We start from the raw sequence: 17,278 nt of genomic DNA on the forward strand, positions 1-17,278 counted from the left end.
GCTGTCAAGTGTTACCTTATTATACTGAATGATATGTTATTGCTGCTTGATAAAACTCTCATTTCTGAATGCTGTAGCAGGAGAAATTCAGAAAGATAGCTCTTGATATTTTGAGCAAATATCTCAAAACTTGGACTTTTTATGTTGAAGCCTTTGACTAGGACGCAGAGCATTAAACTTAACCATGACTTAAATAGATTGAAAAAAAGCAAGGCTAAAAGCAAGTTGGCTGCATTTACTATAGTTTTAAGGTGTTTTCTTAACATTGAACACTATTGGGCTGTCACAGATGAGTGCCAAAAAAGTGTAGCTCTAGCTTTTAGCAAAGGCAGGGGTCAAGCAATAATTGGCAGCTTTGTAAGCAAGAGCATTACACAGGTTTGTGCCTATAGCATTTAAGGCATCAATTGCGAAACTGAATTAGAACATAAAGCGTTACAAGAATATACTAAAGAAGGTTTCCCTGAGTGCTTAACAAAACCATCTGGAAGATATTACCCCACCCCCCATGAGTGGCATGCAAACATGGCAGAGTTTGTCTGTTTCTAATTCATTATAAGATACTAACAATAAGCTGATATCTTGATGCTACATTACAGCTTATAATGCAGGTTGGATGCTAATGTAGTCTACTGCCTAGAGCTTGGAATTGCAATAAAGCCCTAGCTTAACATCATTAGGCCGATGGCTTTCTTTGAAAGGGAAATATGAGCTTGCTCTTGCTCAATCAGTATCTGAGCAATTGGTCTCTAAAGTATGTGTTTCCATAGATGACGTAACATGTAATGTCATGGCCGAACAGTTGGTTGGCAATAATGGTCATTGTTTTTTTGCCCAACAGTATGTGCATGCATCATGTTGGGGACATGTGCTTTAAAAATTTGCACCAAATCATTGGTCATATACACTGTGCACAACTTATAAGTTCCCCCTAATACTTTTTGAAATAAGTCAAAAAATATTTTACGAAATGTAAAAATGTAAAAAGATATGTATAGCCCTATTTGTTTTACCCCTGTGGACCAATTTATAGCATCATTGCGTTCAGTCACAATGGTTAATTATGTAAGAAAAGAGGCCGTTTTAAAAGTTACACCTGAGCCCATAGCAGTCAGGTTTTTTTAAACAAACACATGAATAGGCCTGGCCTGCTGTATTGTTTGAGAGTTGACTCATATGGACTCAGATGCAACTTTTAACACAGTTTAAAACAGTCTCTTTTTTACATAATGAACCATTGCAACTGAACGCAATGACGAGTGACGCTATAATTTGTTCCACAGGTGTAAAACAAATACGGCTACACATGTCTTTTTACAAGTTTGCATTTCGTCAAATATTTTTTGATTTATTTAAAAAAGTATTTAGGGGGAACTTATAAGTTGTGCACCCTGTATGCCGCTATAGTCCATTTGGCGCCATCCTTGAGACAGTAGCGTCCGCATGTAATACATGCACAATTAAAGCAGTGCATATGTAGCACGTGTTGCAGTGCAAAGTGACTACGCTGTACGGATTCACCGCCTTTGATCGTGCGTGTGCAACTGTCTCGAGGAAATCAAATTGACTATAGCTCAAGCATGTCAATGGACCAGTTCCTAACCTTTGCTAATAACCACTGCAGTCATCTCATCTATAGATCATAAAAAGGATAATACTAAATAGTAATACAAACAAGAACTATGCAAATAGATTAAAGCTAGAATACTTACTAAAGATTGATTTGAATTTTATTCCTATATGACATTTACTAATGCATGATTGTATGTATGGTCTAACCCATGTCACTACTACTACAATGGGGGCAGGATTTGGTTGATATCAATGAAGTAAGTACAACACTTATGTAATCCCCATGCAATCCTTGTAAACACATGTGTGATGTCACACCTCAGCCAATTCAATTTGTGGTATCAATTGCAATTTACAGTATCCGGGGAAAAAAAAGTTGGCCTAATAGATGTGTTGCTTTTATCAAATTCACATCCAAGCTGTATGCGTATATATTTAAAAGGCTATGTATTTTGTTTTTCCTGAAGAGAGGTGTTTTGGGGGAAAGCAAACAAACAAAACCTCTTCAAGATAAAAGTTCTAACATGAGTAAGTGATATTGATAGTTCAGAACAGATAGCATTTGGGCTATTCCATTTAAAATCCACGTTACCCCTGTGGAAATATCCTGCATAGGGGGAGTATGAATTTCAAATAGAATGAACACATTAGGCAGCTCCATTTGAATTTCATACACCTTCCACAGATGGAGGGTGAGTTTCAAATGGAGCTGCGAATGTGTTCGTTCCATTTTAAATTCATACTCCCTCTGTGGAAGATATTTCTAAAATCATCCACAGGGGTAGTGTGGATTATAAACGGAATATCCCATTGAAAGACTGTGAGCTACAGTCTTTTACTCCGACCTTAGCATTACCCACAGTGTACTATGTTCTGAATTATCAATATCTCTTATTGTTGACACTGAAAAAAATCACACTGATAATATCAAGACTATAAGTGGAAATGGTTTTAGTGTATTTTCCAGTGTTTTATGAATCAACTGCTATAAGCAAAGGTGATGGGCAGTAATTTCTTGAACAATAGCACTGACCAACCCATTTCACTGTGAGTAAATTAAAACTACATCAGTGGGACTAATGAATGGCCAAAGACATTTCAGTCCAATTGTCAGTACGGTTGGACAATGGTAATTTGCATGCCTAAATAGCTTGGTGTTACTTCACTGCTTTCTGTTGTGAAGATTTTCAGTGTTATCTTTGGGATTTGGGATTACCAGTGGGATTGTTAAGAACAAAAGCTTAATTATACAGCATCTATTCAGCTTGGACACACATTGTATGAACCAAAATAGGTTCTGTACAATCACACATTTGTTGGGCTTTTTATTCACCTGCTTTTTATTGGGACACCTTGTATAATGGAAAATATTACCTCAGGTCCCTAAACCTTTGGATATTATGGAAACCCACACTCTGTATGGTGTTGAACCCCCCCGGTAAATCAAAATCACTCTTGTCATATTTAGTTCATTATTTTGATAGCATGTGCTTCAACCCATTCCATGATGCTTTTGACTATGCCACTGAAATCACATCAGCATTCATTCTCATAAGCCAATTACAAGAAGCTATATATTATTTTGAGCCAGCAACATCAGGGGCTTGTATTCATTACACTTTGCGGGTGTCAACATTGAGTCTCACAGAATTTTCGTTGAGAATCATGAACTTATGCTTTGTATTAACTTCATGTTTGTAAAATGCGCATGATTTGTTTTTGGAATTCTTGCAAAGACTTTTTAAAAGAGTCATAGATAGAAGCAAGTCTCTGATTCTCGACAAATTGAATCCTGCAAAGTCAATATGTTGTGATGAATTTGTCAAAAGTAGCATTCACTCGGTCGGACATCCGGGAACATTGTCCCCTTCGTCCCCTTTGCACAAGGGCGCGCATAGCAACCAGCTTGAGAAAGGGGAACTGCACATGCGCACACTGGTTTTACAAAGCTATTTCCCCTTTGTGACGTCAGCCCGACCAAGAGAATAATTTGGTACATAAAAGGGTTCCCTTCTAATGGACAGGTCTTTTCCAAACATATGCTTTGAGAGAATGAATTTCATTAGTAGCTACAAGAGAAAGCTCTATTTCCTGGTGAATTTATGTATTATCTTATTCTCTTTGGAATTATAGCGTTAGTTACAAGTAGTGTTGCAAGTAGTAGTATTGCCCTTTATTGGTTGTCGATTATTTTGATTATTATAACTATTTGTGGTTAAGTTATAAATAATCAAGTTCTTTTATTTATCATTGCCTCAATATTTTTCTTGTCACTGTTAAAATTCCTTCTTCTTGTTTTGTCAATGTGAGTGACGCTGTCAGTAGCAATAAAGAAGGGTATCGGCTTTGCTTGTTAAGAAAACTTGTAGTATGTAGGTCTAAATTGTTCAAATGCATTTTATAAGCCGATGTTTGTGATTGTATTTGGATGGGCAAATCCAATCTGTACAATGTCATGCCTTTGGGATAAGTATGATTGTTTATAACGTTACTGTATTCTGTGTTTACATCTGGGGTTAATTATGGCAAACTGTCAATCAAATTTATATTCCAATCGATGGATGGTGCAAAAACTGTTTGTTGTTGTTGGAATTTTTAGTTCTTCCAAGGGACCATTTATGTGTCCTTTAGAACTCCCACCATCACAGTATCTCACTTAACTCATTTTGTTCTTGGATATCAAATTGAAGGCTACAACAAAATGGATCCGTTCTTTTTAAATAGGAACACAGCAGTAATCAACAAGCCCATTGGTTATTTTGCTGGGTGATTTGGAAGTGCCTAATTTGTCTGAGTTGTGTAAGAAAATTGGTGTCTTTTGTCTTCCCAAGGTTGATCTTCTGCAGCAAAAATTGAGAGTTTAAAATTAAAAGCCTGTTATTAAGATGGGTGGAGAGGAGCATGACCTAGTGGTGTTTGCACTCAAATATTGAGGCAAATAAAGCTGACACACAAGAGGAATGGTATGGGTTCTTTAAAGGAGATCCCAAGGCTTGATATATAAGGGGTGTCTGTTTCTCCACATGTTCATAATATTTCTCCGGAGGGGGAAAATGCTCAAAACTTTCATTTTGATACATTATTGGCCTTAACTCAAAAACCACAAGACTTATGGAAATATAAATGTGATTATTGGCTTCCTTTACTCATTTCCTATAAGATTGATGTATTAATATTAAGAAGTGCACTGCAGTTTTGTAGTTATATGGCTAAAACTGGAAAAATCTGGTTGCCACCATCATACTGCACTCAACTGTATGCTATTTATGGTGCATTTATTACATCTAATCATTCTAGGGTCCTGGTCCCCACCCCCTGCTCTGCTTTCAAACTAAGGTAAGCCTACAGTATTTCAATTTATGAAAAATGGCTGCAATATTTTCATGAGTAAACCCTCCTTTTAAAACCCTGGATCTAACCCTGGACTGTACCATGAATCACTTGTGATCTACATGTACCCAATATTCTATATACCACTGAATGACATCACTAAATGACAAACAATGAGAATCGCCAGCAAACAAAGGCATTCATGGATGGCAAAACATTGTTTCACTTTACTGGAGCTGAGCCAGGGCTGTACCATGAATCAACATGTAGTACCCAATATTCTATATACCACTGAATGACAAAAAATCAAAATCAACCAACAAACATAAAGGCATTCAATGGAAGGCTGAACATAGCTTCACTTTGCTACATACATGCTTTTCAGTTTGCTGATATATTCAATGTATTTGATCTTCATTGCATGATAGTATGGCCCTTATATGTGACACGATATGGTCCATGGAGGCCAAATGAAAATTGATTCACTATAATTAGTACCTTATACAAACATTAGGCTATCATATACTGAAAATACCAAAGGTCTAGCATACTTGGTTTTAAAATTATGAAGTTTTGTGATGTCTATTTTCTTATTTTTTTTATTGTTTTTTACTCCATATTTTTGCCTTTATCTCTATTTCAAATTTGCCACCTTTGGCCTCCAAGGACCAGACCGTGTCACATAAACTACTATTTTCATCATCAGCTTTCATGAGTGGATTCCACATGTTATGCTGTTCAAGGATACACTACTTCTAGTCATCAAACTTAAAATAATGTTATATTTTAGTAATAATTAATGTAAAGTAACCCCATAAAATGTGTTAATTAATGTTGTGCTCCTTAAACTTCTCCCTGGCTTTGGTTAAGTAAAACTATCGGTGATGGCAAACTGTTTTTTAGCTGCATGTATACTTTGTCAGCATATATGGTCAGTAGCGTAACTAGCCTTTCATAATCAAGTGGGCACCAAGGGGCCGAACATCGTGTGACAGGATAAAATGTGGACATGTGCTGTATAAACTACCAGATCATTTGTGGGGCATGGGGGAAGGGATGAAGGTCATAACTATTCATATTTTGTTGGTGATGGCAAACTGTTGAGTTTTATAGCTGCATGTATACTTTGTTGGCATGGTCATGCAGTAGCGTAATTAGCCTTTTACAATTAAGGGAGAGGCTTGTGGGAAAACACCCTATCACAGGGGCAATAAATGAACTGCCAATCATTTGAGGGGGGCATGCCCTTCCCTCTGGTTCACCATTATCTGTATGTGGCAAACAAAGTGGAAAGATCAATGTCAGTTATTATGTCTATATGATTATACCGTAAAGATTTGCCTAATGGTGCCTTGGGGTAAATGTGCAAATAGAGAATTCCTTCCTCTGAAATCCCAACAAGAATTAAGGTTCCATGCCCTTATTTCCTGGTGGAAATTTCACCAGAGGCCACTTTTAGGTTGTGCCTAAAATTCCACTTATTTCAAGGGAGCCCATACATGTAGCGCCATTAAGTGAACCTGATGGCATATGGTGCAATTTTGTGCAAACAAACCTAAATGATGCTTTGCCCTTTAATCGTTGAATACTGACCCCTCTGGTTGGATCAATGCGTGACTGAGTCTGCAGTTATAATAGATTTCATACTACATTAGCGTGTTGGGAAAAGGTATAAGCCAAATCGGCATTGGAAGTTTGCAATGCATTGTTGGACAGATTTTGCAGTTTTGGGACACTTTGCCCTCTGACCTATTGAGAAAATTCAGAAAAATTGGGTTTTGTGTGCTATGTACAAATTATAATCTAAAACGTTTTACAAGAATAAAAACAAACCCAAAAAAACAATATTGAATAAACTAATTATTTAAATATTTTTAAAGATAATATTATGACAATAATAAATAAATCAATAATAATTACAGCAATTTCCCCGATATGTCAGAGGTCAAAGTGTCCCCCAAAAAAACGGAAGTTACAATAGCGATTGGGCTTATTGGACCTCAACCATTGTCTGAAATAGGTAACATATAAAGTATGATTGATATCTTCCTAACTGTATATTGTGGAGTCAGTTAGCCCATCAATTGATAATAATATCTATACAAAAATATTGCTCCCCATTTGAAATTCACACTCCATGTGTGGTAGATTAATGTCATGTCTTCCATAGGGGTGTATGGATTTCAACTGGAATAGCCCGGTATTGGGAAGAATTGCAAACTTAGTGTCTTATTACATGCATTCAAAGTGGGTTTCCTTTCATCTAATATTAAATGATTCAAGCTTGGGTCATTACAACAGCAAGTGTAAAGCAGAATATGTGATTTTGAAGCTTTGCTAATCATCACGTGGGTGCAAAGCATTTTCATTGCAAACTATCATAATTTCTTCACCTCTGATAACACATTTATATTACAGCTACATCTATACAGTAGCGGTGCCAGCGGGAAATTCCACCCTAGCCAGAACAAAAACTCAAAATTACTTTTTGCTGCAATTTTTTGCAGTATTGCAATTTTGGTTGGTTTGCCCCCCTGAAATTCACTTGCTATCCCTCCCCATGGCCCCTGAAAAAAATTCTGGTGCCGCTACTACATCTGTAGTGAAATGAATGTTTACCTCTATTTTCATCTTACAAATGTTTTCTGACTGTTTGTGCCAACAGCAAATTGAACTGTGCAGAAGACTCTACCGTCTCTACTGTCAGCTGCGCATGCTGTTTGATAGCTACTGTAAACTGGTTAACATGCTGAGTATGGCTAGACAGAGCTCACAGGTATGTTAGAAATGGGCTATTCCAGTTGAAATCCACACACCCCATATGGAAGATATAACCTTAATCTCGCACAGAGGGAGTGTGAATTTTAAATGGGTTTACCTAAATTTGGAGACTCCATTTGAAATGTACATCCCCTGTGTGGAAGATTAAGGTCATGTCTTCCATAGGGGGTGTATGGACTTCAACTGGAATAGCCCAATAGCTCAATCCAAAAGCATCAACATTAGTACATAACATAATTAGAATTTAACCTAACATGTAAGATCTAGACGGATATCTGCAAACAATTAGTTGCTATATAAGTTGCTATTAAAAAATCGGTAATGGATTGTCCTTCATTGATATGAATGAGAAGCAATTGGGTTCAGAGACAGAAAAGGTTCTATAAATAAATGAAAAATAAAATTAAGTCAACCGTGTTGTTATCATGATGGTTGATCATCAGCCAATCGGCGTGATTGATTATCATTTCTGCGTTCACACCCATACATGCTCAACACACAGCACATAACTGGGAAGAATTAATTAATGTGATTAATGTTTTGTATCTTCACTTTCCCCCATATAGGACTTTTCTCGTGAGGTTTCAGCCGCTAAAGAAGAACTGATTCAAGCAGCACAAGAGTTGGAGAGTGGCCAAGCCTCCCTATCACCAGACTTTGATACAACACGTATGACCCCGGATCAAGCTCTAGTGGTATTAGCTGACAGATTAGGTCAGAGGGAGCTGAGAAGAGCACTCAGATTTCTTCATGTCTGCAGGTATGTGTGATTTGGAGATTTACAATGTAGTCATGTTTCACCATTGTTCACCACCGTTTAACAGTGATGCTTCCGTATCATCTGCGTGGTTTATTTTGCAAGGGCAGCTTTAGGTGCCCGAGTGAAGTAAACCACACAGATGCGCCGGATGTGAGTTGTTATATGGTGGCGAACAATGGTGAAACATATGATTGAATCCCTTTCAACATCGAAAACAAGCTAAAAATCGTGTAATTCACAGAATTATTTCATGAGGAATGTCCAGTTTAGTCATTGCCACTCAACATTACAAGAAGATCAATGATTTTTCTGTTAATATCTGTAATCAAAATACAGAATAAATCAACAATGTTTAGCTGCTTCCTCCAAAATAATGAATTCAACATGTATATACATGTATAAATGCACCCAAGTTCCAGACATGGCAAATTTTACGCGATAACGCAAAATGATTATGCGCGCATCCATCAACTTGCGTTCACGTATACGCTACTGTCAAGGTGTGGGTTCATCACGGATTAGCAAAGATATAGGAAGAGTTGTTGAATTGGTCTTCTATGTGAAACCATCTGAAGGAGTACAAATTATTTTACAAGGAGTTTTGAAATGCTTTCCATAAAGTTCTGCTTTATAAATATTGTCATAATCCTATACATGTGCATTTTGTTGTCCTTATCATAGGTCCATGTGGTCTGGTGATCTGTTTGGCTCAAGTGAAGAGGATGACCAAGATGTGTTATTAGCATTATTGTGCAAGCAACTCACTGAAGGCAAAGCAGGTAAGCATATCCAAACCATATAGATTAACTAGTGTGTTTGAGCACATTGTTTACAACAGTTGTTAGAAGTATCCGCAACTGGTGCTGTTTATAGTGAGTCAACTACTTTTTGTACATCACAATGCATACAGCCCGTAGCATAGCCCTCTTTAACAATACATGTACTGTACGGAATAAAGTGTAGTATCAACACATCCGTCAATAGCCTCAGATTGAGCATGTTATGAAGACAACAATCCTGATTATATAATTAACATTCAATTATTTGTATGACTTATATTTGCAGGTGTATTAGTGATCACAAGATCATCAGACGAACTGACCGAGGCTTGCAATAAACTGATGGATACCAACATGCAACTGATGTCATCTCTCAAAGTCACAGAAACTTTAGAAATTAAAGACGTGGTGTTAGACAGCACCGCTACAACTCCAGTCAATGAAGCTGCAAGACTCGTAACTGACCGTCTTCACTTCCACCCGCATCACCAAAAACAACAGCAAGAAAAACTTAAACAGCTACAACAGCAACAGCTACAGCAGCAACAGCAGTCATCTCAAGAGCAAGCCTCAAAAGAGGAGCCCAAAGAAACAGCAGCTGCTGAAGATGTAGATGATTGTGAAGCCGAGGAAGATACTGGTGTTGATGATGAAGAGGGTGGAGAGTGCGAGGATCAAAAGGACGATAAAACCCCAGTGGTTCAGACAGTTTCAGAAACTGTTGATGTGGTGGAAATTCTTGGTCTTTCAGAAAACGATGGAGAGCAATCGAATACTGAAAGCACAAGAGGAGAGGACGGTGCTTTGGACACAGGCGACGCATCCGATTGTGCTCTTTCTAAAGATAACTGTTCTCCTGATGAGGGTTATGGGCCTGATATTGCATCTACCATGTCTGGTGAGGTTGCCGATGATGAACAAACAGAAACAGGAGATCAGAAGGAAACGGCGCAATCAGATGAAGTGCCAGATGAAACGGATGTTAGCCAACCGCATATGAAAACATCAGAGTCTGGAATTGAGATACCAGCAATTGAGATATCACCAGTTGAAGAGGAGCCAAGCGTAAAACTTCCTTTGGAATTAGAACACAGTAGGAGTGCATCGACAGTGTCAGATATCGAAGCGACCACAGCTATTGCTGTATTGGAACAAGCTGTCCAGCAAGCATTTGAATCAATGACTAAGCAAGCTGAGTGTCATGAGCCTCTAGATGATGATGATGATGACCATGAAGACACAGGTCCGGCATCCACATCTGGTGACGACCAGACGATGCCAGCAGATGAAGGGTCTAATACGTCAAAAGAACAAGTGATGTCAGACTCGGAGGAAACGAAAGAGGCCGAAAAACCAGAAGATGAGAAGGAAGAGAAGCCTGTTGAAGGCGTCGAGGAAGATGGCACAGCAGATGATGAGGAGGATCCTGAAGAAAGTGGCACTGCAGATGATGGCACAAATGTAGATGAAGCTCCTCTTGGGAGTAAGTCTAGTTCACAACAGGCCAGTAACGAAAGTCTGAGTACAGATCTATGAAGGTATCACTCATCACTTGTACCAGGAAGCTGGTCCTCATGAGGCGATGGGCATTGATTGCAGTTGTTCAGATGCATGTATTCATTGTAATGTATGCATATAGAGACTTCTAAGGGTATATAAAGTGTGTACATTTTTGAGGAAAAGGAATATTGGCGTTATGATCACAATAAGAGAGCTGTAAAGAGCAGCATTATTTAGGAATGGGATATTCCGGTTGAAATCCACACACCCCTATGGAAGACATGGCCTTAATATCCCACACAAGGGGTATTTAGATTTCAAATGGAGCCACATATTCAGGTAATCCCATTTAGAATTTACATGTAGAAGATTGAGATTATGTCTTCAATAGATGTGTACAGATTTCAACTGGAATAATCAAATGAATTCATAGTGCCATCTCATAGGTGTGTCCAGAAACTGGCTACCCCAGGTGGCTCAGAGTACAGCCAGGGGGCTAAAATGTGCCAATATATGCAGATTTTGTATGATTTTCAGAAAACCAAGGGGGCCCAAGTCCTCAAAGTCAACCCCCTTGACACACTACTGCATCTGATCCATATTCCGTTTCAAGAGAATATAATATGTGTTCCTTGATTTCCCCAAAGATACACCTATTCATCACTATGGAGAATTTAAAATGATTTTTGTACTTGACTGTTTTAGAACTTTGCTTTCTTTCAAATGATGCCCCAAAGTGGAGTGGTTCATAATGAAACTTTGTGTTGGTTGATAATTCAAAATGTATGTGAAGCGATTGAAAGCTGAGATAATAAAATTGTCTTGGAGGTTTTATTATCATGTAATAAAATGGTAGGAATATGATGAATTAAGGTGTGAGTTCCTATTTTTATTTTTTTTTATTAAATAATTGAAAACTGAATTTATATTGTTTGACACAGATGGTTTTCTTATTATGTAATAATGAAATGGTAAGACATCAGTGGAATATGCCCATGATTCCTATTTTATTTTTTATGAAGCTATTGAAAGCTGAGATTATATTGTAATCCAGAAGTTTGTCTTATAAACACAAGGGCATTTTACTAATTTCCAGATGTTACTTTTGGGGATCTTTCTATAGTTTGTGGAGATAGTGATCATACATGTATAGGCAGTATAGACGAGATGACATTGTTTACATTTTATACGCCCTCTGTTGGCAGACAAAGGACTGCATAGTTTACATGAAGAAAGTTGGGTTTTTTTTGCATTAACTTTTGGTATCAAAGCAAATAATACCAAAAATTGTTATCAAACTTAATATTACAGGCGCCACAAGCTACGTAATATCACCGTCATGCAAGTTGGGTTTTGAAAAGATTTTGTATATTATTTTGCCCTGTGGGAATCAACAGAGGGCGCTCTAAATGTAAATGTGACGTCATCGGTCACCTCATCTATATGAACAGTAGGTTTCAGTTATCTTACAAAAAACACCTTTTTATGTTTCTTATTGTTGCATTATTCTTAATTGTTGCACTACTTGGAGGTAGGACATCTGGGGTCAATTACACTAAACTGTTACCCCTTTGTAACTCAAGTTAACCGTTCGTAAAGTTACGAATACCCAATACTAGACGTAACTTTACAGAGGATGGCCTGTAGTAAATCCCTATTACTTAACAAAGGGTACCTTTCGTAAGTATTAGCAAGTTCAGTGAAATGGAACTTACGACTTGTTGTAAGTTACGGTTTCAAGACTTATGAAGCTTACAGATTAGTAAAATGGACCCCTGACCATACAATTCTGTGGTTAAGTAGTTGGAGCTCTTTCCAAAAGATGTATGCTCTGTGCCAAATGGGCTGTTCTGTTTGAAATCTATACACCCCCATGGACAACATGACCTTCCACACAGGAGTGTAGATTTCAAATGGAGTCGCCTATTCATGAAATCCCATTTGAAAGTCACACTCCCTGCATGGAAGATTAAGGTTATGCTTCCATAGTGGGTGTATGGATTTCAACTGGAACATAGCCCAATGAAAAAATGTGTATATAAACACAGGTGACCTTTCCTATAAATAGCTGAAACATGTGAAGCAACTCATACTAAACACTCCAGATTTTTATACCTCTCGCGTTATAACAAGAGTTTGATTCCAAAGTATAACTTGCATGTGATTTGGTGTATATTGTATGCAACCAAACATATAGCTGCTATAACTTACAAGTGCAAGTGAGCTCAGATACACATAATTATGTCTTAGGCCATCTTAATTTAATAGTTTGTCTCAAAGCCCCCATGCGCATTAGTAAAATGGCCTGCTTTTTGCGTGTTATTTAGTCATTTCTGCTGTTATATTTATTTTTTCCAAATCCACCACACAAAAATCACATGTCTGACATCGCCAGACGTCAAAATAGCCTAAATCAAAAATCTCAATAAAATTCCTCATCTTGACCACAGTGAACCCTCCTTGAGAGATGAAAAGGTGGTCTATTCTTGTCTAAAAGCTCGTCCCACAGATACAAAATTAAATTTAAAAAAAAAACCTCTAAAAAATGTTTTTAACTTGGGAAGGACTTTGAGACAAGCTGTTAAATTAAGATGGCCTTGCCAAAGCAGACATTTTGAGTAATTTTCATTACTGATATTGTATAAGCAGCGACAAGTATCATGGTATGATTGTATCAAATGTATTATTTGTAGACCAAATCAGTGGCACATACAGTGTATTTCAATGGATTCCAGTCATTTTCTGTTGTTGTTTATAGACTATTGCAGTTGAAATCCATACACTCCCTATAGTAGACATGATTTTAATCTCCCACATAGAATCACCCATTCAGGTAACCCAATCTGAAATTCACACTCCTTGTATAGACAATTAAGGTAATTTCCTCCATAGAGGTGTGGATGTCAACTGGAATAGCCGAATATATGAATATGTTGTAACCTGTAACAGTAAATTTGTCGATGGGCAGGAAAAACCTCCTCTGTGTTATTGGCCCCTGAACATGTTTAAAGCAAAACTTCCTATGTAACCTGTTGGCAGTTTTGTTTTAAACATGTTCAGGGGCCACAAGCACAAGGTTTTTTCTGCCCAACGACGAATTATTATTATTATTTATTTTTTTTTTACTGCTGGCGTGAATCAGTAGTTCTGTAAATGAAATGCTTTTTATGTACGCATACTTTATGTATTTGCTCATTTGATGTAATTGCAAGAAAGAATTGTGAGGAAATTAATTTCAATTCATACACTCTTAGAACCACATAGCCAATCAAAAAAGCTGTTTGAAAAATACACAGCGTGCATAAATATTGTACTACTCTTTGCATTTTGCAGGATTCATACAATTTTCTTGAAGATGGGTACATTGATATTGATCAAATTTTCGGAAATTTTTAGTATTTTGTTTGCTATAAAAAATAGCAGCAATTCTTTGTTGTGTATTATTAATAAGTTAGTAAATGCAGATCCCTTGTTGCTAGAGAGATTAGACACAATAATACACTTGTGATGAATGTTGATGTGTCCAATGTTCTACCCCTGTAGGGCTCATGCATTGGATGCATCAGCATCTCAGCACGCATGAATTATCGAGTCCAAATTGTCTCTCAACAAGTGATATGCTTTTATTAACCTATAATTAGAATGTGAAATACCAATCAGGTTTTCAATCTGTTTTGCATTCATGTAGTTCATATAGACCACTTGACATGTGACTTCATTGCCCGGCAGTATACGCATAAATTATGGCAATTTCCATTGATTGTTCTTTGCCCTGCAGTGTGCGTATGCATCAATAGTTTGCTTGGGGCATGTGCATTTTGAATCGCCCACCACATTTTATATAGTACAAGAAAGTCATTGAACAGTGTAGCGGTTCATTCAAGCGTATCGATAGACCAGTCCCTCACCTTTGTTGATAAACAATGATGTCAAGTGGTCTATAAGTTGCAAAATATACACTGTTCACAAAATGTGATTAACACTCAATAATAACGTCAAGAGAGAGATTTCTACTAGTATTATGATAGATTGAAAAATTTGTTTACACATTATAAAACTTGTATTTCATTGGCAAAAACCACTTAGTTTTCAACATTATATCCATTTCAATGACAAAAATTACCAAATTTACTTTGACATTTCCTTTCAACATGCCACTGTACTAGATCACTCCTACATAAATTCTAGACCGTTTATTGGTCGATTACCATTCAATTCACAGCAATGTGCATGTCAAAAGGCATATGAAATTGTTTTATAGATGTGTAAAAGTATGCCATTTGTATCCCAGGTTTATCCTCCCTGGGGAGTGGGGCCATTTAAACCAAGGTGGAAGTAGCATTAGGCCATTCCATTTAAAATCCACACTACCTCTGTGGAAGATTTAGCTTAAGTTGTCCACAGAGGGAGTAAGAGTTTTGAATAGGATAGCCAATTGGGTATCTTCCAGTTGAAATACTCACTCCAGTTGTGGAAGATCAAGCCATAATACAGGTGGAGTATGAGTTTCAAAATGATTAGCACTGACCAATTACATTTGAAAAACATACTCCCCTTATGGAATATATTTGCAAAATCTTCCACAGGTGTAGTGTGGATTTCAACTGGAATAGCCCATTTCATGAAGTCAGACCATCCTCCTTTAAGCCCCTGTTTGATCAGGATAGAAATCCATCCACGTACATTCCTTTTGTGTTTATATGTCTGCTGGTAAGAATTTTTTTTATATTAATGAAATGTGAATGTTTTGTTTTTTTCATTTTTAAAAGTGTTTAATTTGTTCAGTTGCTATCATCGCTGTAGCAATTGCATATCAATTATAATAAAAAATATTTTGTACTTCTTGCTATAACAAAGCCTGAACTATATTGCAGCAAGGCCACACAAATTTCTGCCGGATATTTCCACATGATAAAAACAAAATAAATTTAATCAATACTCTATAACTTGAACTGTAATGCCATACTTTATATACTTTTTGTGAAAAATTGTTGACTTATTTGCATTCCTGTATATAATAGTATGGTGCTTGAATATGACGCTGTGAAATAAAGGTATCCATAGCCATGTACAATGTAGTATTTATAGGCTGAATGGATACAAAATAAGTGTTGTCTGATGTGTGTAAATATATATGGTGTCGGGTTGAATATCCCCAAATCCAGAAGGAGTGGGGCTCTGCCAATGTCTGGGTGGTGTGGGTATGTGCCACAATCCAGGGGAGGTGGGTTTTCAAACATGTAAAGCGATGCATTTATAAAAATAAAGGAAAAGGGTCAGATTTGAGCATATAGTGTTGACACCGTTTAGAGCTGTTTAAGGGTCCATTTTGGCTACATCACTGTTTAGGGGACAATTTTTGGCTATTATACCAGCACTTTTTTTTTTTTTTTTTTTGATCCTCAAAAATGGCCATTTAGGATTGCATTTTCTGGTTGCAAAGCATTATTTGGAAAAGTTGTATGATTAACACTTTAAATATCAATAATTTTAAAATCTTCACAAACTCCTACACCGAGACATACATAATGTTAATAGTTTTGTTACATCATGATAAAAAGTGATATTATGCCATTTAGGGTATTAAATGTTGATAGTTAAACCATTCAGGCTCTACTGCTAATCCAGCTATATAGCTTCAATACTTATGCCATGTATTTTACACTTCTTGAAATATTTTGCAATTTAGGCTTTATGATTTGCTTTAAATTAGGCCATTAAGTTTCAAAATTTGGCTTTATACCTTAAAGTAACATATTATCAAGCTATTTTTTTTAAATACAGTTCCCAAGCAGCAGTAGTGTAGTCAAGGATGGGGGCAGCTGCCTTTTATGCACTTTTAGCCATTTTCATAAACTTTTGCCCAGGGTCGGATTTACCATAGGGCCAGATGGGCCCGCGCCCATTTTGGGGGCCCCAAAATTGCTATGTGCAGTGTGCATCTTCCATTTTAGCCAAAAAACACCATGTTTTGGACCAAAATAGGGTACAAAAATTACAAAAATTGTCGCGATTTGTGCGTACTGACCTCTTTATAACAAAATTCAGCTTCAATTTGAGCTAAAATTGAATTTTTTCGTGCACTTGGCCAGAGTACACCTTCCTCACAGTGCGTTTGGGGGCCTCCACATTTTGGCCTGGCCCAGGGCCCCCCAAAAGGTAAATCCGGCCCTGCTTTTTCCTCCCACCCAGTTGCCTTAACCCCTCGCTTTGGAAAAACCCTGGCTATGCCACTTGCATGATCCTACCTGCAAGGCACATATCAAACACCCCTCCCCATAATCTGTTAAACCCAAAATCTTTGACCAGATTTGAATACCTATTTGCTCTACCAGTGCCTGAAAGCCATAATATTGGCCTACGCTAATATGAAATTGGTCAATTTATTTTTGGCATTTTTTTAATGCTTTCAGTGATTTGCGCATCCGGACAAACGTAAAAATCATCAAAATTCAGATTTTGGTACCTATATCATTGTCATAGATGTGCTTTAAATACATAGCCTACTAATGGTTCAGCCGAAAATTGTGTATTTTTAAAATATGTAAATATTCCT

The 17,278-nt window shown here is 37.2% G+C and overlaps 1 protein-coding gene across 1 annotated transcript in view; it reads left to right on the forward strand.

Annotated features, from left to right (window-relative positions):
* Positions 1-15,830, forward strand: part of LOC140161032 (protein furry homolog-like) — a 119,637-nt gene extending 103,807 nt beyond the window's left edge. The window contains 5 exon segments of the mRNA XM_072184411.1: positions 1,809-1,829; positions 7,568-7,678; positions 8,250-8,443; positions 9,125-9,222; positions 9,509-15,830. Coding sequence (XP_072040512.1) covers positions 1,809-1,829; positions 7,568-7,678; positions 8,250-8,443; positions 9,125-9,222; positions 9,509-10,758 — 1,674 coding nt within the window. The 3' untranslated portion in view covers positions 10,759-15,830.
* The last annotated feature ends 1,448 nt before the right edge of the window (positions 15,831-17,278 follow it).

Source organism: Amphiura filiformis, chromosome 9 (genome assembly GCF_039555335.1).
Source record: "Amphiura filiformis chromosome 9, Afil_fr2py, whole genome shotgun sequence".
Lineage (NCBI taxonomy): Eukaryota > Metazoa > Echinodermata > Ophiuroidea > Amphilepidida > Amphiuridae > Amphiura > Amphiura filiformis.